We start from the raw sequence: 24,417 nt of genomic DNA, 5'->3' as shown, positions 1-24,417 counted from the left end.
GTGGTAGGTGTGTGGACCAAATGACCAGGTGCACTGTGGATGCTGATTCATTAGGTTAGCCCTCAGTGTCTGATGCTAGTGAAATAGTAGTGATGGTGGAGCACATGGTGAGCTCTTGCTCGAAAATGCATTGAAGAAAAGAAGCGCGACATACAGGCCTTTTTGTTCCAAAACGTTTATAGCTCTATCCATCTGTTTCCCGCATCTTGTGGTGAAGCGGGTTTGTGTCATTCCTAAAAAGAGACTGCATTCTTGTGGAATAACGCTGCTATTTCTCCCGGAAAAGAGCCAGAATGTGTGGCTTTTTGGTGGACGGGTAGCTTTGAGCGAGGCTGATGAAAGTCAGAAGGCTGGCTTCGGTTTCCTTTCACTCAGCTACCGCCGCGAGCTGTTTTGTCGCGCGTTTTCTGTCTCCTCCTGCGGCCCCCCCCCCCCCCCACCACTTATTCCTGTTCCCAGCGACACTTTGCCCCCCTCTTTTCCTCCTCTTTGTCACCTTGTGTTCCGTTCTGATTTCCCGAGCGTATCCCCTCTTATCGGCCCTCCTCCACCCCCCCACCCCCCCCCCTCCTCACCATTTTTAACGAGCTGCGCCTTTGCCCAGCCCCCCCCCCCCAATCCCACACGCGGAGGTGTGCGAGTTCTGCCGCGAGGGCGCCTGTGTGTGTGCGCGCGCCTTGCGACCGTATGGCGTGTCGGGCCCCTCCGCGAGTCCCTTTGTCGAGGTGGCGAGGCTGCGGGGGGGGGCTTCCCTCCCTCTCGTCTCCTCCTTCTGTCTCCCTCAGATGTCCCGGGAGGTTGTTTACATCTCGCAGTGCTCCTGGCGTGAGGGGGGAGGACAGGCCGGGAGTGTGAGCGCGAGAGAGCCTCGCTGTGCGGGAGAGGTGTCGGTGTCTTGGAGGGCCGCTTGTCAGAATGACTTCAGGCCATTGATTTTTCTCCCTCCCTTCACGCACGGCACCGAGCACTTCAGGCCTTCTTAAAAGCTGCTGCTTTGTGCTTGTCAGCGGTATGTTTGACCTACAGTTCAGTGTTTCCTAATCGTTTCTTTTCAACAGGAGGGGCGCGGGGCGAGGGTATAGAGACCTGTGCGATAAACCAGGAAGCGAGTTGGCCCTGCTCGACAGCCTGAGTTGCGGACGGGGAGTCTTGCAGACGTACTGGGTGTTGTTTCTGGACCGGAGGGATTGGAAAGCGTGGTGCTCTGGTGGGCCCGAGTAAGGCCCTTATTGGGAGTGTGATCTAGTACGAGTTGGGGAAAAGCTGTGGCCAAGCTTGAGGGTCAGCAGGGGCTGGGTGGGCACGCCCCCCCTTTGAGATGGGCATTGGCTGACCCCCCCCCCCCCCCAGAACGCCCGTTACACCGAAGAGAAATTCGCAATTCCTGTGAATATATGTGCACAGTTGTTGCAGTTCAAAAGGCAAAAAAAAAGTGTTCCTCCTGCTTCTGTGATATCTTCAAGTCTTAAGCGCAGCATGTCGGAATGAATTTGTGCAGCTAAAAACTGAGGTTGCTCATATGAACAGAGTCTTGCTGAAGGTGCTGGTAACTGGAGTTCCAGTGTGGCCCTGTGAGTAGTGTATAGGAAAAGGAACACCTTTCAGGGACAAAATAAAAACCAATACCGATATTTCCTTTAAATCTTAGTTGGTGGTTTGCAGGCACAGCTGAGGCACAGCTCGTTCATCCTGGCAGCAGAGCCGGAGAGATTTGTTTACAGTATTTTTCCCCGGGAAGCAGAGAAGACGCCCGGTGAGGTGACCTGGCCTCTGAGCTTCAGACAGGTATCTGTAGCAGCGGCTGTTGCTAGGCTGCGTGATGCAATTGGTGACATCACACAGCAGGCATCTGTGCTGGGGGGAAAAGTCGCTGTTGGTGGCTGAAGTGAGGAACATCCTTTTGAGCCCTGGTGAAGCAGTGTGTATTGAGTAATCACGGACTTTGAGTTTCACTGTGATGATGCAGGTTTATACTGCATCCAGGAGAGATCGCAATATACTTGTGCTGTGCCTTCTTCTATGTACATTTGATTTCAAAGTGTGCCCTTGCTTTAATTTTTCACAAAGTGATTTGATGTTGAAGTAGGGAGCTGCGTCAGCTTGCGTAGGCTGCACAGCAACAAGTAAAGGTGTATTCCATGTTGAAAGAGAAGAAAAGAAACACAACATGGAGAGATCAGTGTGATTATGGCCCTTAGAGGTGAAATGAGAAACTATGGGCTTGGAAGAGATCTTTGGTCCTCACAGCCCTGACATGTTCCCTGAAGCAGTCTCCCAGTCTTCTTCCTGTTTCACCAATGTAGACAGCTGGGCATTTTCTGCAGCTGCAGTAATTAAGGTTGCTGGAGGTACAAGATGTCATCTGACTGATTGGGAATTGTCCAGAGGGGCCTTGAATGTGCATGGTATTGCATATATATTTACAGGTGATCCAGCGAGTTTTTATGTTGATTTTATGTTGTTTTGGTTTTTTTTAAGAGTGTACTTTTAATTATACCCGTAAACATGAATATGACGTATATTTTTGGGCAAAAGATTACACGCTTTTGCTGGGGTGGTGAATTAGAACTGCTTTTCCATCAGTGAAGTGTGAATGAGCTCAGTGAAGGGCTTCCTAGACGCCTAAATTGGGATAATCTCTGCCTGACCTTACATTTCCAATTACTCCTGAACCACAAGATAACTGCACATCTGCCATTATCTCAGCCTCCTGATACACCAGATCAGAGTCAGATAAGACTTGGACTTGACTTTCATTTTCTAGTCTCTGAATTTCTGTATGAGAACCATCAGAAAAATATTCCTACAGCTCATCTGGGTAACGAGAGCTCGTTTGTGCCTAGTCTCTTTCACGCCAGTCACTGTTTAATGAAAGTTTAAGCTGATTCACATGTTGATGTGAAAACCTGGTCTGTTTTAATTGATTAATTGTGTGTGGTGGACTGTGGCCTCTTTTTAAAAAAAAAATGCCAGGACACTATCTCCTCTTGCAAAGGGATCATTGCTTGTCGATGTCAGTGAATTCTGGCCCGATTGATAATGTATACCTCAAACCGCACCAAAGTTATCTGCGACTTGGCTGGGACTGTTAAACGACAGACCGCGACTCTGCGTGGGCGTATTTTAACGCCCATTGTCTACGACAAGTTTCGTTTTATAAACTTGGTGTAGAGATATGACTGGACAGGAGTTAAAGCCCTCCACTTGCCCCTTCCCAACACCGTGGCAATCAGCCATCAGTTGCATTCTGGGAATCCTCAGACACGACTTCCTGCCAAGTGAGCTGCTCCTGCTAAAACTGTGACTGGCCGCTGAGAGTGAGGGGGTGAAGATTTTGAGCATCCTCAGTGCCTCGCAGGGAAAAAGCAGGAACAGTGTCCTTATTCATCAGCCTCGAGTTACAGGGGCAACTGTAACTTTTTTTTTTAACCATTTTCACAATTTTTAAAGGTTCATCATGTACAAATGAGTCACAAGCATTGGTTGGAGTATCTTAAAACATTTGTTTGCTTCTCATCATTCTTCCCATTTTCCTACAAAATTTTAGCGTGATGCTTTTTTAAATATATACATTTCTTGATTAAAGGAGACCAAAGCTGGTGGTTGTTGTTGTTGTTTGGCTTTTGTAGCGGTTGCACGATTGAATTTCTAAAGTCATGAGTAAATGCATTTTACAGTGTGTCACCTTTCCAGGCACAGAGAGCCATCTGGCCATCTGGGCTTGGATGAGATTCAAGACTTTTAGACAGCAAGTTTTATTTTTTTTAAGTTGTTTTTCAGTGTTTTTTTTATGTAGGAGTGCGTGTTATGTACAGTCAGATTTCTTTGAAATCTGTTTTGAAAAATATGCAATATAATGCAATATGCACTGTAAGAAAACAACATAAAACTAAGTGAAGAATCTGGGTCTTGTACAGGCGTGATAGCAGCTCTTCGTGGCCACAGAAAGCTGGGTTTTTGTTCTTCTATAATGTGGGTTAAAAGCCAGTGGTTTACAAAAATGAGCTGTCCTGGTGCAGTTTCTGATGTGTTAAACTGTACTGGGAAGCCCCTTTGATTGTGGTCTGCATTGGCCATTTTTGGTTTCCTGCTGGGGGTTTTTGAGCTCTGACAGGGGTTGTGATGGGGGTAGACAGGGTCTTGTCTTGAGAATGACAAGGCAAATGAACTGTCAGCAGAAATATGAAGGAAAGGAGATGATGGTGGTTGAACTGAAGGACAGAACAAAAGATCCTCTCTGTTTGCCCTTTGCTGTTCCTCACTTGCACAAAGGACAGAGTCATATAGTTTAAAAGACTATTTTAATAGCCTGTAGCTGTTCAGCGCCTAATCTTGAACTTCTGTGAAACAGAATGAAAGAAACCGATTGAGTCAGCAGACAAGTGCAACATCAGACCTCCCCAACTTGTCAAGGGGATTTAATTTCTTGCTCGGTGTTTTAGGCACGGATGACTTGTTCAGAAACGAGAGCTTTCATACCATAACCTTAGCAGCCTCTGTCCAGCAAAAAATTGATACTTCTGTGATTCTCATGAATGGCCATGGCAGAACTTTTCTGATTTTTTCATCAAACCATTCGTCACTACACCAGTAATTCCTGGCACCTTGTCTTCCTTGTGCATCAGTATGTGATATTTTGAAAGTCATTGTTATGCACCTTGTAATATCTTGATTATGTGAGTTGTTCCCTTCTGTTTTTTTTCCGTTAGGAAGAGACATTTTTAGGATTTGGTACGCACCATGAAAACAGAAGGATACACAGCTCGGCGAGGAGCCCTACAGGTATGGAGCTTCAGTGAAGTCCGTGACCTGTTATGACCTTTCACAGTTCTTCTGAACTGACATTCAGATAAAACAGGGGTATTTTGGACTGTTCAGTTTTTTTTGTCCCATCATAAACATCTGGGTCATTTTTTTTTGTCTCAGGATTGGGGGAATCCAAAAGTGCTGTCACTAATGTGACAGGCATGTTCCTTAAGCAGTTCTTACCCCCTAATAATAATAATAATTGCTTACACTGATATAGCGCTTTTCTGGACATTCCACTCAAAGCGCTTTACAGGTAATGGGGATCCCCTCCACCACCACCAATGTGCAGCCCCACCTGAGTGATGCGACAGCAGCCATAGTGCGCCAGAACGCTCACCCCACATCAGCTTTCAGTGGGAGGAGAGCAGAGTAATTAAGCCAATTTAAGATGGGGATTATTAGGAGGCCATAATGGATAAAGGCCAGGAGAAATTTGTCCAGGACGCCGGGGTTATACCCCTTCTCTTTTCGAAAAAACACCCTGGGAATTTTAATGACCACAGAGAGTCAGGACCTCTGTTTTACGTCTCATCCGAAGGACAGCGCCTGTTTACAGTATAGTGTCCCCATCACTGTACTGGGGCATAAGGACCCACATGGACCGCAGGGTGAGCGCCCCCTGCTGGCCCCACTAACACCTCTTCCAGCAGCAACCTTAGTTTTTCCCAGGAGGTCTCCCATCCAGGTATTGACCAGGCTCACACCAGCTTAACTTCAGTGGTTTGCTAGTTGTGAGTTGCAGAGAGATATGGCTGCTGGCTAATGATACCATATTAGATTCTAGAGGTTCCTTCAAGTGGTCTTCCCAGAACAATGCTGATTGCCTGCGTCTCGGTTCACTTCTGATAGGTTTCTGATGGTTCAAGCAATAGGTGCTAATGACGTGAGCCCAGTTCGGTATTTAATGAGAAATCTTTAAAGGGGAAATGCAACTCTGTTTTTATATTTTGGGGTTAGAAAGAATCAGCATTGAGTGCATTTCAAACCACAATAAAAGTAAAATGTACACAGTAACTTGTAAGACCTCCAATTTATACCACAAAATAGATTGCATTTCCAGGTATATGCAGCGCCATATGGCGTGATTCACAGGCTTGTGAATACATCTCTTTTAATCCAATAGAAATATTACTCTCAACTTTGAGATGGTTTTGCTGACAAATCCAACTTGCATGTTAACTCTGCCTGCAGATCATGTTGGAACATTTCTGCGGCGAAATATTTGCTGCAGAACCCGTACTTGTCTGCTTGTAAAACACATTACATCTGCAGATGTGACTCGTGAGCAGGAAGGGCTGCTTCACGTCGCAATTCGTGGGAAATCGAATGCGAGTTTGCGACAACGTGGCGACTTTCACAAAGTTCCCGATTCTGTGCTTGGTGTGAAATGTGTGAAATTTTTCTAGAGCTTCATTTGTTTTGTTACCGAGATTTAATAACTGCTCTTTAATAAGGGCTCTCTTGTATTGTTTTCCTTGTCTTTGCAGTCAAGTCTCGTCAGGAAAGAAAACCGAGGGGCCGTCCCCCCAGGATCCTGACCACGCAGAGGGAGGCCACGGCCTTCGACTCCTCTCCCTCGCCTGCTACCTCTCCCCACAGCAGATCGGAGGGCCCCGGCCGGCCCCCGGAAAAGGTGAAGAGGCCACCGGGGAGGCCGCCTGGCTCGGGAGAGAAGAGGAGAGGCCGCCCTCCAGCTTCTGGAGGCCACAGAGAATGGCAGCCCAGGAGCCTCTCTGGGGCAGAGGACAAGAGCGTGGCACTGCAGCAAAGCCTGGGGGAAGCCCCTCGCAGAGACCTGGCGGAGGATGAGAAAGAGAAGAAGGCGGCGAAACGGACGCCCCTGGGGTCCGTGCAGCAGCAGCACCAGCAGCAGCAAGGAGTGGCCAAGCTCTCCAAGCTGCCCAGGATGGGGCGGATCTCCAAGATAACCAAAATCAAGCGGCTGCGTAGTGTCAAGCTGGGCCCCCTCAAGTCCCGGCTCAAGGCGATCGGGAGGAAAGGAGTCCCGGTACCAGTGGTGCCAAGGCGAAGGCGAGGGAGGCCGCCATCTGCCGAGCGTCTCAGAGCTCAGGCCGCCGCCGCCTCCTCCGTACAAGTCTCTGCCTCCTCCTCTCCGCAGACGGCTCTCGTGGAGGCAGCGTCTCTCAAGCAAAAGACTTTCCGGGTTCGAAAGGAGAGGGATTCAGGCTCTCCCCAGCAGCTCAAGCTGAGGCCCTCGCAGGCTCTGGATGCCCTCACCGCTGCTGGCCCTGTCCCCCAGACCCTGTCCGCAATCTCTCTGCTCTCCACTTCTCCTCCGCGGCCGGGGTCAGGCAGGGCTGTGGGGGTCCGGCAGAGCCCCCGGCGTATCAAGCCGGTGCGCATCGTCCCGCCTTCCAAGCGGCCCGATGCCACCATCGCCAAGCAGCTGCTGCAGCGTGCCAAGAAGGGAGCGCAGAAGAAGAAGATGCTCGAGAAGGAGGCCGCCGCCATCGGCAGCCAGGGCTCTGCCGGCATCGACTCGGGCATCAGGAGGCGGAGGAGGACGCAGCTGAAGAACATCCGCCAGTTCATCATGCCGGTGGTCAGCACCGTCTCCCTGAGGATCATCAAGACACCCAAGCGCTTCATCGAGGACGAGGGTAGCTTCGGCCCCCCCCCTCCCCACCTCAAGATGGCTCGGCTGGAGGCTGCGCCCACCACGGTGGCTTCTCTGCCGCCCTCTTCCTCCGTGCCCGTGTCCACTGCTGCTGCCAGTGCTGCTGCTTCGGGTGGAGCCGCTGCTTCTACCAGCACTCCCACACCTCCTCCTCCGCCAGGCCCCAGCGTGAACGTGGCGGCCGCCGCCGCCGCCGCCGCCGCCACCCTGCTCAACAGCGGCAGCTGCAACAACAGCACCAGCAACGGGCGTTTCAGCAGCAGCGCGGCCTCCTGCGGCTCCAGTGCCGTGTCCCAGCATTCCTCGCAGCTCTCCTCGGGGGAGTCCTCCCGCTCCAGCAGCCCCAGCCTGGACTCCTCCAGCGACTCCCAGGCCTCGGAGGGCACCCAGGCTCTCTCTGAAGAGCCTGACCAATCCCCTTCTTCCCAGGGCGAAAGGGAGTCTGGGCTCCTTCGCGTCTCCCGGCCGCCTTCCCCCCCATCCGAGCCAGAGAGAGGCAGGAGGGGCCGTCGGGGGCAGGGGATCGGGAGGGGGACGTTGACATCGGGCGGCGGGGGCGGTTCGTCCGGTCCAGGGAAGAAAACGACAGTTAGCGGCGCCGTGGTGGGGGGGTTGCTGTCATCCTCGGCGCAGGTGGGGTCACAGCAGGCCTCCTCCACGGCTTCTTCGTCTTCGTCTCCCCCGCCGCCCCCTCTCCTCACCCCTCCCTTGCCGCCGCAGCATCCGCAGCCGGGCTCCACCACGACCGCTGCCATCGCGGAGCCTCACCCGCATTCCCCCTGGATTATGCCTCACCCCATCGCTCCCTTCATCTCTGCTCCGCCGGTGGTGTCACCTCTTCAGGAGAAGCGGAAGTCAATCCTGCGGGAGCCCACTTTCCGCTGGACCTCCGTTTCCCGCCCGGACCAGCAGTACTTCTCTTCGGCAAAGTACGCCAAGGAGGGCCTCATCCGGAAGCCCATCTTCGACAATTTCCGGCCACCCCCCCTGACCCCCGAAGATGTGGGGCTGGTGTCCCCCAGCTCTGGAGGTGGAGGGGGTGGGAGCGGTGGGAGTGGAGCCGGGGCTTTCTCTGCGTCCGGCGGGACAGCGGGAGCCGGCAGCCGTTTCTTCGCTCCCCTCCACCACCATCGCCACCAGCACGACCATACTCCCTCGCGGTTTGAGCCGTCGCTCCACAAGCGCAGCCCCCTGCTCCGCGCCCCCCGCTTCACCCCCAGCGAGGCGCACTCCCGCATCTTTGAGTCGGTCACCCTCCCGGCCTCCAAGGGCGGCGGCCAGGGTTCCCTGTCATCCCCTCTTCAGAGCTCCTCCTCCTCCTCCTCCTCTGCCAGTAGAAACCAGCGCCGGTGTAGGAGGAGGAGGGTCTTCAGCCCCTTGCGGGGCCAACCCAGGTCGCCCTCGCACTCCATGACCACCAGAAGCAGCCAGTCCGGGACCCAGTTGGGTAAGACCTCCGCTGAACTCTCTCCCTTGGCGGCTTCTGTCACAAGTACCAGCAGCAGCTCCAGTTCCTTGCCAGGCGTTGCCATCAGTTCTCTAGCCACCAGTGCCTTAACTCCTGCCCCTTTCAGCACCTTCTCGCCAGGCTGCATGGGTCACCCGACCGAGGGGACAGCGGACTCTTATCAGACTTGCAGCAGGAGACAGACCGGGGGCCTGGGAGGAGCAGGAGAGTCCTTCTCCTCCGGAGTGGGAGTGGGAAGCAGCCCTTCCGTCTCCTCGTCCTCGCTTTTCCCTCTCTTCGCCACCAGCCCCCCGGCCACAGGAGGAACAGGGAAAGCGAGCAGGGAGAGAGGCGTCTCGGCATCCCGAGAGTCGGGTCCTAAGGAGAAGGAGAGGGAACCAGAGAGACCCAGGGAAAGGGAGAAGGAGAATAAAAAGGAGGCCCGGAAGGAGCGGGAGAGGAAAGGCAAGGGTGCTGGAGGAGAGGCAGCCACGCAGGCCAACTCGGCGCCCATTCTCTTCTCTCTGGACGCCAAGGAGAGTGAGGAAGCCCTTGCGCCTTCTGCCCCTAAGAAGACTCCCGGCAGGAAGAAACCCGTCTCTCTCGACCCCAGTAGCGAGGCACCTCCGTCTCTGGGGCCTCCAGATGGGACGTCCCATGCAGCCACCACTCCTCCCACCACCAAGGGCCGCCTTTCCAAGAAGGGCAGGTCGACGGAGAAGGGCCAGGAGGCCGACGCTGGCGAGAAGGAGAAGGAGAAGGCGAAAGGTCACTCGCAGGCCACGGCCCCAGCTCAGCAAACCCCGCAGCCTGGCCCGCCCAGCAAGCAGGCCCCCGTGCCCTCCCTGGGGTCCATGCTCGCCCAGGTGGAAAAGCAGCAGGTGGCAGACAGGAGGGTGGCCGGCCTCCTGAAGAAGGCAAAGGCGCAGCTGTACAAGATTGAAAAGAACAAGTCCTTGAAGACGGCTGACCAGCCCAAAGCACAGGTAAGTTGTTGGCAAACACCCGTCGGGCTCACCGAATGTGTTAACACCCTCAAAGCCGGGAATTTGTTGTCTGCGGTGCCCTTTTAAAAACTTCTCTCCTCCCCGACCTCTAGCCACTGCGGAATAAGCACGTGCCATTTATTTTATTTTGGGGGGTTTTCTAGTGGTAATTCCAGGTGTTCAACTTGTCCAGACATGCTCCAACTTGCCTGTTGTGCAGCCCAGTCATTTGAAAAGCAGTCAGTTTGCTGAGATCTGTAGTGAAACTAGCAGTGCTTCAGTTGAAACTGAAAAGAGCAGCGGGCAGCATCTTTGCTTTCCAGTAGCTGCAGGCCGTAGTGTTCTGAAATGATTAGACCAGGTGTTTTTTTTGGGGGGGTGTGGGGTGGGGTGGGGCTGAAGATCAAAAAAGAAAAGAAACATGCATCCTGTTTCAATGCGGAAACCTACAAAATAATAAAAACAGTGCCTCGGATCTATGTAATTTAATCTAGTAGATATTCATTAAGATCTATCTTGTTTATGGATTGGGATTTATTGTTTAGATCTCTTCTTACAGATCGGCCTTCCCAATTTGTCCACACTTGTGTTATGTTATGCCACGCACACTTGGGATAGGATTATGTCTCTCCGACACACAAGAGATGTTTGTAATTTGACACTCGGCAGGCTCCATACTGTGCGACAGGAGAGCTTGTGACTGGAGGGGTAGCACAGCTTTCTCTGACATCACTACAAGTTCTTGGCTGTTTAATCCCAGCTCCCACCCTGCTGGGTACAGTCACCTGGGAGAGTCCCCTTCACAGGTGGTTCAGGTTTCCTACTTTTTAAAATGCCCACCATACCTTTGCAATGTAGCTTGGACATTTGTCTGCAGAAAATAAAAGGGAAAAGCAATCCAGTCGATGTGTTAAGGACAGTCCGTTCTCTCTGTTTTTTCGACACCTGTTAAAAGGATGATTCAGAAATGTCAACATCTGTTGTAAAGCTTGAAGGGAGCTGTAGCTGGTTTCGCCACGCGTTTCCTTGCGTGCGCTTGTAACGTCACAGCTCTTTACGCCGTGCACTCTCTCACGTTGCGACAGGGCCAGGAGAGCGACTCCTCGGAGACGTCGGCTCGCGGGCCGCGCATCAAACACGTCTGCCGGCGGGCGGCCGTGGCTCTGGGCCGGAACCGAGCTGTTTTTCCGGACGACATGCCCACCCTCAGTGCCTTGCCATGGGAGGAGAGGGAGAAGATCCTGTCTTCCATGGGAAATGATGGTGAGATCTCGAAACTCGGTTCCTTTACCGCACCCTTAAAGGGGACCTGCAGTGCTGTTTTTATATTTGGGGACAGAAAGAATCAGCATGGATGAGTGCATTTCAAACCACAATGACAGTAAAATGTACACAGTAGCTTCCAGTTTACAACATTTCCAGGTATGCGCAGCCCATGTTCTGTGATTCAGAACAAGGCAAAACAAAACTCCTGGTGACGTGATCCGGCCCTCTGACATTGTAAACAATCAGGGTTTTGAATACGTTTCTTTTAATCCAATAGAAACTTTGCTCTTGATTTCAAGAGTCCTGAAAAATACTACTCACTTTTTAACTCTGCACGCAGATGACGTGATAGAATATTTCTGCGGTGAATGTCTACCGCACAACCTGTACTTATTTGCTCTGACATCTCATTACATGAGTTATTACAGGGACTAGTGAGCAGGAAGGGCCGCATCACGTCGAGACCTCTTGTTACCCCCCTGTTAATTACCTCCTGGAAGGATGTGCTCTTAAACATTTAGCACTATTTTGGAAGTATAGAGAGTAGAGGCCTGGTTCGGTGCTTGAATTGAAGCAGAGGCTCAAAGTTATAGCTGAGCTGCAGCAGTTTCGAGTGTTTCGAGTGGGCTTCACTAACACGAAGGCTTGTTCCCCTCTGTTCCGCGCAGACAAGTCGTCGGTGGCGGGCTCCGAAGAAGCCGAGCCCCCGGCCCCCCCAGTCAAGCCCATTAAGCCGGTGACACGCCAGAAGGCCCCCCAGGAGCCGCCGGTGAAGAAGGGGCGGCGTTCGCGGCGCTGCGGGCAGTGCCCTGGGTGCCAGGTGCCCGAGGACTGCGGCGTCTGCACCAACTGCCTGGACAAGCCCAAATTCGGGGGGCGTAACATCAAGAAACAGTGCTGCAAGTGGGTGTTGTCTGTCCGGTGTTGAACGCAGTGTGGGACAGGGGTTCCCAGTCCTGTTCAGCTCTCAGTTTACTCAGTCGAACCCCTAACTGACTTCAGAAAAGGATTCACTTAAGGAATTTTCTATCCTCATCCTCTTATTTTCCATCCTCCTTTATCTTTATCCTCTCTTTCATTCAAGAGGATTCATTGGCTGTTCCCAGCTCTCAGAGGTCGTCGTTTAACTGTTCCGTTTCATAGATCTGTAGCGGAACCCAAATTTTTGATTAGAAAAAAACGTACAAATATTCTGATTGAGAAACGGATTGGTTCGATTGCAGTTATTGATTCAGTGAAGCAGTTAAGCTCGGCTGGAATGAAGACCAGCAGGCATGTGGCCCCAGGACCAGGTCTGAATACCCCGGTCTATGACAAAACCCTGCAGTTGACCTGAGATTTGGGAAAAAAAAAACTAGATATATCTGAATTCATCGGCTGTTAATTTTCAGAATTCTGCGATCAGTATTTTTTATCTTTTATTCCCCCATAACCATTAAAAAAGAAATCCAGTGATCGCATGCGGAACCACAGCTCAACTTCCTGGCGAGTTTGCACATGAAACTAGGTGCACTTTGAAGGCAAGAAGGTGTCGAGGGCTACCTGGGGATAAAGCAATCTCTTCTCCCTTTTTTCCTTTCCAGGGTGAGGAAGTGTCAGAATCTCCAGTGGATGCCTTCAAAAGCATACCTTCAGAAACAAGCTAAAGGTCAGTGGCCTGAAAACGTGTCAGTTTTCCATGTTAATGTGTTTCAAGGCATTAATATTCCCATCAGGATCGGAGAGCTCTGCGGGTCCAGTATTGCCTGCAGCTTATGTTATTACCATTACAGATAAAAGCTGTATCTACAGTATGTTTGAAGAGTACTAAGGTATTCATGGAGCAGTGATAGTTCATGAAGCTCACTGTACAAAGAAGATGAGTATTGAATGTGATTGTGGTTCTGATTCATGTTTTAACCTGAAACAGACTTGGTAGGGTAGTAATGTGAAGCAGGGGTCTGGACTCTGACCCAGAAGGTCGTGGTGCTCAAATCCTGGGTAGGGTGGTGCTGTGTCCTAATCTTTGCTCAGATTGCTCTGGTAGATACATGGGTCTCCACATTACCGTGTTCGATAGCCCATCTGGCTAGTGAGTTTTAAAGGTCAAATTACATCACTGTGTCACATTGCCTGTATAACGATGAGGCACATTCTTTACTTTATGAGATCTCTGCAGCATCGTTCTTGTTCTTGTTTTCTTGTTCTTGCCATGCCATACATTATTGGTAACTTTTTAGAGAGTTCTGTAATCACACCCACCGCAGATCTACCCACTGATGATGAAGCTGCTTTGCCGCATGCTTCTTTGGCGCTCCATTCATTTTTTTTTATTTCCTCTCCAGCAGCAAAGAAGGAGAAGAAGAAGACCAAAGCGCAGGAAAAAAAGGAGCCGCCGCATTCCGCCAAGACTCAGTCGTCAGAGACCAATCAGAAGCCAGCCCTGCCCCCCTCGAGGGAGGAGCCCACTCCTAAAAAGAGCGAAACCCCTCCCCCAAAGCACAGCGAGCAGAAGCAGAAACAGCCTCCACCTCGTCCACCGAGCCCGTCTCAGAAAGAGGCTTCCCAGCCTCCCAGTTCCGCCCTGCCGCAGGACACCAAACAGCCCGTGGCGCCCCCTGGTGGCGCCTCCAGGAAAGAACGCAAACTACCCCAGCCTACCCCCCCGCCTGCCTCTCCCCACATCACCCCTTTTCCACCGCCGACGCCACCTTCCCAGCACCAGCCCCAGCAAAGCCCAGCGCTGTCAAAAAAGGAGGGTTCTAGCAAGACGCCTCCAAGCGAACTCAAGAAGAAGCAGCAGCAGCCGAGCTCGACTCCGTCAGCGACAGAACCAGGTCAGGGCTCCCCAGTAGGGCTGTCAGGTCTCTGCTAACACGAACAGTCCAGGTTCCACCCCTGCTTATGTGTTTGTCAGGGCTGATCCTGCCTTTTGCTCATGACATCTTAAGAAACTGTTGTTGTTCTTTGGTGGTTAGGTTGTCATTTCCTTGTCCACTAAATACTAGATGCCTAGAAAAAGTGCAGCATAAGTCAGGAAATACTGGAAACTGCTGGACTACAGACGTTAAGGCCAACTAAGGCCTTTCCAAGCAGGGAGTTTCAGAAATCTTTTTGCTTTTTGCAGATCACCAGCGCTGTCACATGCGGGTAGCCCTCTACAGTGGTTTCACTTGTCAGCCTCTTGCATGTCTCTGCGGAGGTGGTGTGCAGTATCCCTGCTGCGTGCTTGAACTATTTTCTTTTGTCTTTTCAAATGCTTTTTCAGTGTCGGAGGTGAAACAGCCGAAGAAGCAGGGCATGCGATGCATCCCGCCGCCCAAGCAGAAACCCAAAGAAAAGGTAACTGTGCCATGCTGTTCCCCCCCTAACCTCACCGCCGCGTGCCCCCTGGGGGTGAGAGAGGGGGGACTCACAGTTTAGGGCAGGGCTGATCCGGGCTGCCCTTGGGCCAGGAGGGTATGCAGATACCTTGAGATCCCTTTCCACTTTGAACCTGCAGTGCTCTCAATTTGTTCAAGTGAGACGGAAACCCGAGGCAGTGAAGCAGTGTAAACCGGAAAGCCAGGAAACTACCTGACCTTCAGGGACTGGGGTTGTTCGTGTTAAACTGAGCTACACATATTGGCCTCCGTTAGTTGAATCTCGCTGGCCTTAGTTTCATGCGTTTTCGGGATTTATTATTTGCACATCGAGAGCTAGCAGAGCATAAGGGTGGGACGCCAGATAATTGCAGTTTCACCCACAGCAGGTGCTGACTCCTAATTGTATTGGAGCATGGAGTGAGGCACCCTGGGTAAAGTATGTTGCTCTAGGGTTTCAGTGTTTCTGTCTGCAGGAGAGGCTTCAATCCGGTCATGGTTTCAAAGTCCTCCGGCCGGTTTATCACGTCCGTAGAGCAGCGTAGTGTTGGACTTGTAGCTCCGAGGTGCTGTTTGCCTCCTGGGGCTCCCTTCACTCTTGTCCTACCTCCCCTGTCCGTTAGGAGAAGCCCGCGTCCACCAAGCCCGAGAGCAGTACTTTAAACTTGCTGAGCACTCCCTCGACTGGAGGCGGCGCCAAGCAGAGACCGCCCTACGACGGAGTGCATCGCATCAGAGTGGATTTTAAGGTAGGAGGCCTGCGGCCACCCTGAACCACATTCTGAACACTTGGAAGGAGTCAGTGAGGCTTGGTGGCGAGCAGTGGCAGCCCCATTGTTACTGCATGGAGTACACACATAGGCCGCAAAACTACAGATAAAGGTTTATTCCATGCTGAAAGGAAAAGAAAAAAATAACGTTTCGGCTGTGGAGCCTTCGTCAAGTGAGGGTTTTCTTCAATCTTTAGTGCTGGGCTGCAAATAACAAGCCACAGACTGAAAATACAGTCTGGTAATTCTTGATGATGCCCATTGAGTCAGTTACAATATGGAGCTTTCTGACCAGTAAGAGCGGATAAGGTTGCTGTATAAATGGGGAGCACTGCTGATTGCCTGCGAAAGAATCGTGGCTAACGAGCAGGCAGCCACTTCAGAATTTCCTGAACGATGACTCAGACTCATGCATAGTTAGTATGAGCTTGTGACTTTCTCCTCTCACAGCTGGCTTCTGCAGGAGCTGTGTAGAGGAAGGAGGAGGAAAGCTCCCCAATGTGCATGCATTTTAAGACTTATATGTCAATGAAACTTTTTCATTTTCACCTCACACCTCACACTTGCAGTTAAAATATTCTAATGTATTCACCTATTTAAGAAACGAGGCTCGTTTTGTTTTGTTGACAGTCATTTGGTGTACACACTGTCAGTGAGATAAAAACTGAGATGTGCGCGATAGTAAACGAACAAGCCTGATCTCTGTTTGTGCAGTCTCTCCCTGTGTGGCAGGCCTAAGGGCAGTGCTGAGTGCTGTTGCTATGGGACAGGCCTTGCCGAAAGCCTGTGTGGTTTTTCTCTGCAGGAGGACTATGACATCGACAATGTATGGGAGATGGGCGGGCTCAGTGTCCTCACCTCTGTGCCAATCACCCCCAGGGTCATCTGCTTCCTGTGTGCCAGCAGTGGCCATGTAGAGGTGAGACTGGGGCAGGAGTGCGGCCCTGTGCTTCCCAGACACCAGAGCGAGCGTGGCAGCGGTGACCAGGAACTGGGCAACCCTTCTGTTACTATCCACATTCCTTAAGAAGGGAAAAACAAATCAGAGAGATGCCGGTTTTTCTTCAGTGACACACTTAACAGTAACAATGGGCCACTATAACACTGAAGTGTATAGCAGTCCATTGATTTAGTTTTCCAGTGGCGTAGCTGTTCGTAATGTAATTTTATTTCACCTTTCTTTTCCACAAACAGTAATGTTGATTGTTTTTTTGCAGTAAAGCACTGTGTGACATCAGTCCCTGATTCCGTTAGCTTGTTTTCATGGTTTTAGGTGAGGGACAGGGCCTCATAGTTTGTGGAACTGAGCTTTTGCTGTGCCTCATATTGATATTATTTGGTTGGTCAAGTTACTGGTAGGCAGTCTGCTGACACCTCAAATGGGTGTTGACAGTCACATAAGGGAGCTTGCTCACCGTGCTGGACTGAATGTGCTGCTCTCTCCCCAGTTTGTGTTCTGCCAGGTGTGCTGTGAGCCCTTCCATCTTTTCTGCTTGGATGAGACAGAGCGCCCCCTACAGGAGCAGTGGGAGAACTGGTGCTGCCGGCGCTGCCGCTTCTGTCACGTCTGCGGCCGTCAGCACCAAAAGACCAAGGTGAGGAGAGGGCGCGCCCTGCTGCCTGCCGGTCTTGTCATTCCGATCTTCAAATGGGCGTGTATTTTGGGGAATGCTCAAATATGATGACAACTGGAGTTAGGAAGAAGCGTTTTGTTCATCTCGACAATCCTTCCTAATTCATTGAACATTAGAAGCGTTCTGTAATTTCACAGCGAATTCTAACAGTTGGGATACAGAAAGACGGTTAATGGCGTGGTTGTGGGATTGACAGTCTGTGCCTGTGTGTGGTCTGTCCCTTAGCAGCAGCTGCTGGAGTGCAATAAGTGCCGAAACAGCTATCACCCCGAGTGCCTGGGACCCAACCACCCGACCCGCCCCACGAAGAAGAAGAGAATCTGGGCAAGTACAGTGTTTCACACGCGCTGCCAGGAGCTGCTGAATCAGCAAGCCAGATTCCCAAGAGCTGACAGGCTGCCTGAAACGGGCTCTGCAGCACAGCTGTATGAGTGAGCACAGTTCCACGCCATGGTTCACAGACGTGTATCCATCTGGACAAGAACACAAGCCGATTCCTTTATTAGTAATATGATATGGAACATGAAGAAGTAAGATACAGCAGCTAACTAGAACTAGATAACTAAACTAAATTAGATAAGTGGACTAAATAAGATATAGCAGCTAACTAGAACAAGAAATTAACTCATATTCCAATATGCCAAAGTAAGATATTTTTCACTATAGTTCTGTACATAATTGGAAGGTATGGGTGTTTCAGTGATCTATATTGAGTAGTTAACTTCAGCCTAAGGAGCAGTATCGCCAGCAGAGCCAACAATATTTGCACATAGCTGTAGCTTGGTCGCTGTGACAGTGACGGCTGCATTGACTTGCATGAACAGAACACATCCGCAGTTCTGTAAGAGAACTGGAACTTGTCAGGAAATGTTGTTTTTTTTGTCTTGCAAAAAAAATGTCTTAGGTAAAAGACATAGAAGCTCCCAAAGGGGAGATTCTTTAGCTCTTGATTAGCTGGGAACTTTAAGAAATGTCTGAACGTACACTAGGAACCTGGGTTATGTCTGAGCTCTGGTTGTGTCTCTGGGGGCCTTTGCATTAACGCCCCGCCGCGTGCCTTCTGTTCTGTCCTGCAGATCTGCACCAAGTGTGTCCGCTGCAAGAGCTGCGGCTCCACCACCCCCGGCAAGTCCTGGGACGCCCAGTGGTCCCACGACTTCTCCCTGTGTCACGACTGTGCCAAACTCTTTGCAAAAGGTGAGCCAGGCAGCCATAGTTTACTACTACTAATACTAACTCCTTACACTTTTATATAGCTCATTTCTGGACAATCCACTCAACGTTATACAGGTAATGGGGAATCCCACCACCACCACCAATGTGTCACCCCTACCGGGATGATGCGATGGCAGCCAGAGTGCTCCAGTATGCTCAACACACATTGGCTCTCAGTGGGGAGGATGATGAAGTGATGAAGCCAACTCATAGATGAGGATTGTTAAGAGGCCATGATTGGTAAAGGCCAGGGGGAAATTTGGACTGGACACCGGGTGAACACAGTGAGGTGGAGGTCATGATGGCAGCACACCATGCGGCTCAGTTTGGGCCAGGGTGACATTCTTCCTGTCACGCCGCAGCACATCGGAATCTGAACGTGGTATTTTTCCCCACTCGTGTCCGCAGGTAATTTCTGCCCAGTGTGCGACAAGTGCTACGACGACGACGACTACGAAAGCAAGATGATGCAGTGTGGGAAATGTGACCGCTGGGTTCACGCCAAGTGCGAGAATCTCACAGGTAATGGGCTGACTGTGGTCGGTGTGTGACTGACCGTTGCTGGCTGACCAGTCTAGTAATGTATGTTGCTCCATGTAAGTCACAAGTAGGGTCTGAAATATAATTGTCATGCCTTGATTAATATGGTGAAGGGAGCAGACTGTGCATGTCCCACACTACCCAGACGTATACAGAATATGGGGAGAGATGTAGCTTTGTTTTCAGCCTCTCTGTGAAATAATGGAAGCTTGACCATGCTGTCTTTAGGAGTTTGAGGAGGTAGCTGTGTCAGCAAACATTGGCCGCAAAACTACAGATAAAAGTTTATTCCATGCTGAAAGGAAGAGAAAAACATAACGTTTCGGCTGTGGAGCCTTCTTCAAGTGAGGGTTTTCTTCAGTCTTTAGTGCTGGGCTGCAAATAACGAGCCACACAGTCTGAAATTACAGTCTGGTAATTCTTGATGATGCCCATTGAGTCAGTTACAATATGGAGCTTTCTGACCAGTAAGAGCGGATAAGGTTGCTGTATAAATGGGGAGCACTGCTGATTGCCTGCGAAAGAATCGTGGCTAACGAGCAGGCAGCCACTTCAGAATTTCCTGAACGATGACTCAGACTCATGCGGAGTTAGTATGAGCTTGTGACTTTCTCCTCTCACAGCAGGCTTCTGCAGGAGCTGTGTAGCGGAAGGAGGAGGAAAGCTCCCCAATGTGCAGAAGAAATCCGTTTGGCAGCAGAGACCCAATGTTAGGAGAGGAAAAAACGGCAAACTGGAGATTGGAGGTCCATTTGTTCACGTGGACGCCCCTCATTCACGCCCCCTGTGTTTGTTGCAGATGAGATGTACGAGATGCTGTCGAACCTCCCGGAGAGCATCGCCTACACCTGCATCAACTGCACGGAGCGCCACCCGGCGGAGTGGAGGACCGCGCTGGAGAAGGAGCTGCAGGGTTCGGTGCGGCAGGTCCTCACCGCGCTGCTCAACTCCCGCACCTCCACGCACCTGCTGCGCTACCGTCAGGTCAGTCCTCCCGGGGGGGGGGGGGGCCGCGCAAGCTCCTCCTGCCAGCCACCTAGCCGCGCGTCTCACTCTAGGAAAGGCCCCGGAGTCACGGATGTGCCAGGGGCTGACATGACTTTGGCCGGCTAATCCCAGTCCTGCGTGGACTGTGGTCAACCAGTTGTCCATTTAGGGAATCCCAGTTACAGTCGGCCAGTTACGTGCCCCAGACTGGGACGCATAGCTCAACCTGCATTTCCCGGATAATATTCTGACCAACTGTGCTTTTTTACCATGATTTAAAGCACTTGGATTAGTGAGGTGAACCATAGTTATGTTGTTCTGAGCCCAAACCCAGCTGGGAAGCTGAGAAAACGGGTGAACTGAGTGGCATCTTCTTGATCGATGATTAAGTAGAAAAAACGGAAAAGGATTCATGCGTTCACAAACACACCCGGTGCCCCTCCCCCAGCCCCTCCACTAACCACAATACGCAGCGCTTTCCAGCAGAATCAATGCGCATAGCCTCTTTTGGATTTAAAGAAACTTTTGGAACATCCCAGCACACTCGCATTCTGGGCTCTCCTACCCTCCCTCCCCTTGACCTCTGTTGTGGCCCTTTTCTGACCGCCCACCCTGACCCCTGGTTGCTCCCCTGCAGCCAGTGATGAAGCCCCCAGAGTTGAACCCCGAGCCGGAGGAGAGCCTCCCATCCCGCAGCTCTCCGGAGGGACCCGACCCGCCCGTCCTCACTGAGGTGTCCCCCCCCAACGACTCGCCCCCGGACCTGGAGTCTGTCAAGAGGAAGATGGAAACGGGCCGGTACAACGCTGTGGTGAGTCTCTGCTTTCAGACACCCAGACACTACTGACAAAGGCCAGAGAGCAGGAGACTCTAGCACAGCTTTCTCTGGGTCCTTTCTCCCTTTTCTTCTGTCCTTCTCCTGTTAGGTGTCCGTGACGTTCCCTGTTTTAAAAAAAAATAATTCACATATGTTTTGTCCCTGCAGTCATACCAGTCATTATGCAAAAATGAATCATTCTTAGTTTACAACCACACAGGCCACCTCAGCCACAGGCTGGAGTGTGAGTGTTTCCACGAATAGGCCGGAGCACCTGGGGCAGATAAATTTGTCTTCTGTGTGGCGTGCATGCGGGCGAACCGGGAGTCCAGAGATAAAGCTCTCCTGTCTGTCTGGGCGTGTGCTTCCAGCTGGAGTTCAGCGACGACATTGTGAAGATAATTCAGACGGCCATAAACTCAGATGGGGGTCAGCCAGAAAACAAGAAGGCCAACAGCATGGTCAAGTGCTTCTTCATCCGGGTGAGTGGAGAGTCTGGTCTGAAAAGTGACACCTGGCCTTCAGTGGCAAATCTCACGTCACTGTTTTTCATCAGTCATCTTTTGCTGACATTTAGGGATGGGCCTTACTTACTGCTTACTTACTTACTACTTATTGCAGCCAGGCAGTCTCAGAAAGTAGTGTGGCTTGGAAAAAAAAGGGATTGTGTGGTCAACTGCTTTCTCTTATCTTCAAAACCCTGCAGAATTTGCTCATTGTCCATTGTCCAGTTTATGCAAGACGTCTTTGAGAAGCCCATTATCCTGTAAGCACTTTATCTGCTGTTGAAATCTTGCTGCTGTTGAACCTAGAGGGAGGGGAGGATGCCTGGTATTTTGTGTTGTGTGAATAAAAGAGACCAACATTGGCTGTTAATTTCCGGCTCTTATGTAGTTATTAAAAATGCTTTCTGTGGTAGAAAATAGCAAGCGTGATGTGAAAGATAATGCCCACTCTCTTCTGCTCTGAAAGTCTCTCATATGTCCTCTTATAAAGCCGACTCAGGTCTCTTGCTTCTTTGTTGACGTTTTAAGTGACCTTGGCTGTGTTGTGTTTCAGCAAATGGAGAGGGTGTTCCCCTGGTTCAAGGTGAAGGAGTCCCGGTTCTGGGAGCCGAACAAGATCTCCTCAAAGTGAGTATGATCTTTGTTGTCATGGCAGAGAGCTCTGGAGGCATCACCGCAAGTTCTGCTGTGAGGATTCCATAGGCATGGGAAATTCCAAATGAGACCAGAAGAAAAGCCTGTGGCGAGTCTCTCATTTCATTACTCGATCGTTCGTTAATTAAACGAGCCGTCTCTCGTTCCCAGCGCGGCACCTTCTACAACGTTGATGTAGTCACTGTACTTCAAATAGCAGCAGCTCTGTGCATTAAGGAAGTGCCGTTTTGCACCCCAAAAGACATGCTGATTAAACATCTGATTATCTCTATAGAATGAAGAGAAGAGCTCATGGTCTTTGTTGAAGTCTGGTTTGGGGTCCGTTTCATTTTTTTGACTCCTCGGTCCCTCAGCAAATGACTTCTGGAATGGGATTTAGAGGTCACAGTCTATTCAAAGTTTACAAATACCCTGCAAGACTAATACAAGATGAGAAGTGCAAGAAGATTTTGCGCTTTGTCTGTTCGTTTGTTGTCTGTCTCAAATGAGTGTCCTGCTTGGTAAGTCATCACGATCAGAGGCGGAATGAAAACCAGAGTTCTCTGCAGTCCTTCAAGGACTGGAGCTGTCCGTTGGCAGAACACTGCTGCCCGTGCTGAAGAGCAGTGGGAGTGGGGCGTGTTGTGTGGTCTGTTGCTCAGTGGTTGCTACCCCAGGGCTGAGACTCAGAGCCTCCAGGGACTGCACGGTGCCCTTCCTGTCTGCACCTGTGCACAGAGGTAGCTGTTTTCCTGCAGAACAGTGCCGATTGCTTTTGGGGACACTGAATGTTCTGTTGAGTATTAGCTTACATAGAGGACAGGTGGGGAAAAACACAAAGGTCACCTTGTTGACATTTTTAATATTAAGTGTACTAATTTAAGGTCAAGGTAGAATGAAAGTAAATAGCTCTTTCTGTCTGATTCCAGACAGAAAGAGGGCCACCCAGTTCCAATTACAAAGGAATAAGAGACATATTCCAGTTTTGGGTCATGTTTTGAGTAATTTACAATATGCAAGCCTTGATGTGTGTATTGTGGTTTTTGGGCTTCTTCAAAACCTAGCTGTTTGACGTTTAGGATAAATATAAACTAAAAACGTTTTTTCTTACCGATTATGATATATACAGTTGTTTTATGGAGCTTAACTGAAGAATCTGAAGTTGGCAAGCTGTTTGTACAGCGATGTAGCGTGGCCGTAACGTTGCCTGAAGGTGTTAGCTGTTCGTTTCCTGTGCAGAAAGGCTAACCTGTAATCTGCCGGACCAGCAGTGTATTCTAATGGGCTGTGCTTCCCCATCTCTTCTTCTCTCTCTCCCTGCAGTAGTGGGTTGCTCCCCAACGCAGTGCTGCCCCCCTCTCTCGACCACAATTACGCACAGTGGCAGGAGCGGGAGGACATCGCCCGAGCCGAGCAGCCACCGCCCATGAAGAAGATCATCCCTGCGCCCCGCGCCAAAGGGCCCGGAGACCCCGACTCCCCCGCGCCCACACCACCCCCGCCTCCCCCGCCTATTCGTGGTGAGAACACCCAAAGAAGAGGGAAAATTTAACAGAGCAAGGAAGGATATTGTGCCGCTGTTACACTGTAGAAGACGAGAGACTCTGAGTGTGTGCAAGGGAGGGCATGTTTTTGCTGGTGTAGGGTTTAATGCCGGCTCAACAGGTCAACACCTTGGAGCAAAGGTTCCCTTTGGAAAACTTGTTGTGTTAAGTTTACCATAGTACAATTCAGGCTTTTACCAGCATTTGTATGGCTATACCATGCCTTTACTATGTTTTCCTACCTTGGACCTTGGGAATGCTGTACTGTACACAGCATGCCTTCGAAACTAATAATAATAATAATTTCTTACCCTTATATAGCGCTTTTCTGGACACTCCACTCAAAGCCCTTTACTTGTAATGGCAAAAAAGCAGTTTTTTGGGGGGGGTGGGGTCAGGTTGGATTGACTCTGGGAAGGTCTGGGAAAGCGTGGGGCCTGGCGCCGGAGCAGGCGTTGGAGAAGCGTGCACTTCGAGTGTGGTATTGTGTCTGTTCCAGAACAGGCTGACGTCTCTGTGTTTTTCCTGTCAGGTGCGGACCTCAGTCGAGAGGACAGCCCCGAACTCGCCCCCCCGCCGGGGGTGAGCGACAACAGGCAGTGCGTCCTGTGTCTGAAGTACGGCGACGACAACACCAATGTGAGTGTTGCTGTTGCCCACAGACGGCACCACCGCCTCACTGACTGCATAGCATCATCAGCCTTTAATGTCATAATGCCCGGTTTTAAGCCACAGTTGATGGTTGAAGAGGACATACAAATATATGCTAAAAAAAGGAGCTGTATATACTGTATGCTGGAAGTATATATACTGTAGACTGGTTGTATATACTGTATACTGGAATGGGAGTGACTATTTTGATTGCCCTGTGTCCTTTCTGGACAAAGCCTGCTGACGGGTGCTGTTTTTTGTTTTCAGGATGGTGGGAGATTGCTGTACATTGGACAGAACGAATGGACCCACGTCAACTGTGCGCTGTGGTCGGCGGAGGTGTTTGAGGATGACGATGGCTCACTGAAGAATGTCCACATGGCTGTCATCCGGGGAAAACAGCTGGTACGAGCTGGGCAGGGGGCAGTTGAGAGCTTTTTGGGATCCAATTTCTTGCCAGTTTGGGCGTGTGGATGAAGACACGGCACCTGGTTTTCCTTATGGAAATCAGCTGTGAAATGGTTATCATTTCCAATTCTTTAAGCATGCAGTGAGAAATTTGTCTGGTGGGAAGCTTGAGCCCACAGACATCAAGCCTGCTGTAAGCAGGTTTCCTCTTCACTTCCAGAGCTG

At 50.8% G+C, this 24,417-nt stretch overlaps 1 protein-coding gene across 4 annotated transcripts in view; it reads left to right on the top strand.

Moving 5' to 3' along the window:
• The window catches only part of kmt2a (lysine (K)-specific methyltransferase 2A), a 61,995-nt gene that overhangs the window by 17,562 nt on the left and 20,016 nt on the right, over positions 1 to 24,417 (top strand). Inside the window, exons 2-21 of one of the 4 annotated variants that reach the window (XM_088619834.1) lie at positions 4,710 to 4,782; positions 6,297 to 9,880; positions 10,966 to 11,143; positions 11,815 to 12,049; positions 12,730 to 12,794; positions 13,474 to 13,962; positions 14,394 to 14,467; positions 15,111 to 15,236; positions 16,063 to 16,176; positions 16,706 to 16,852; positions 17,117 to 17,215; positions 17,968 to 18,088; positions 18,515 to 18,628; positions 19,446 to 19,630; positions 20,271 to 20,444; positions 20,822 to 20,932; positions 21,510 to 21,583; positions 22,913 to 23,109; positions 23,666 to 23,772; positions 24,052 to 24,189. In XM_088619834.1, coding sequence (XP_088475960.1) covers positions 4,710 to 4,782; positions 6,297 to 9,880; positions 10,966 to 11,143; positions 11,815 to 12,049; positions 12,730 to 12,794; positions 13,474 to 13,962; positions 14,394 to 14,467; positions 15,111 to 15,236; positions 16,063 to 16,176; positions 16,706 to 16,852; positions 17,117 to 17,215; positions 17,968 to 18,088; positions 18,515 to 18,628; positions 19,446 to 19,630; positions 20,271 to 20,444; positions 20,822 to 20,932; positions 21,510 to 21,583; positions 22,913 to 23,109; positions 23,666 to 23,772; positions 24,052 to 24,189 — 6,405 coding nt within the window. Of the gene's footprint in view, positions 1 to 4,709; positions 4,783 to 6,296; positions 9,881 to 10,965; positions 11,144 to 11,814; positions 12,050 to 12,729; positions 12,795 to 13,470; positions 13,963 to 14,393; positions 14,468 to 15,110; positions 15,237 to 16,062; positions 16,177 to 16,705; positions 16,853 to 17,116; positions 17,216 to 17,967; positions 18,089 to 18,514; positions 18,629 to 19,445; positions 19,631 to 20,270; positions 20,445 to 20,821; positions 20,933 to 21,509; positions 21,584 to 22,912; positions 23,110 to 23,665; positions 23,773 to 24,051; positions 24,190 to 24,417 lie in introns of all 4 variants that reach the window. The other 3 variants (XM_088619833.1, XM_088619835.1, XM_088619832.1) reach the window with 3 other exon arrangements.

The sequence above is a fragment of the Lepisosteus platostomus genome, chromosome 25, assembly GCF_059453375.1.
Source record: "Lepisosteus platostomus isolate fLepPlt1 chromosome 25, fLepPlt1.hap1, whole genome shotgun sequence".
In the NCBI taxonomy this organism is placed as follows: Eukaryota; Metazoa; Chordata; class Actinopteri; order Semionotiformes; family Lepisosteidae; genus Lepisosteus; species Lepisosteus platostomus.
The sequence above is the reverse complement of the archived record's forward strand: the minus strand, read 5'-3'. Positions and strand labels throughout refer to the sequence as shown.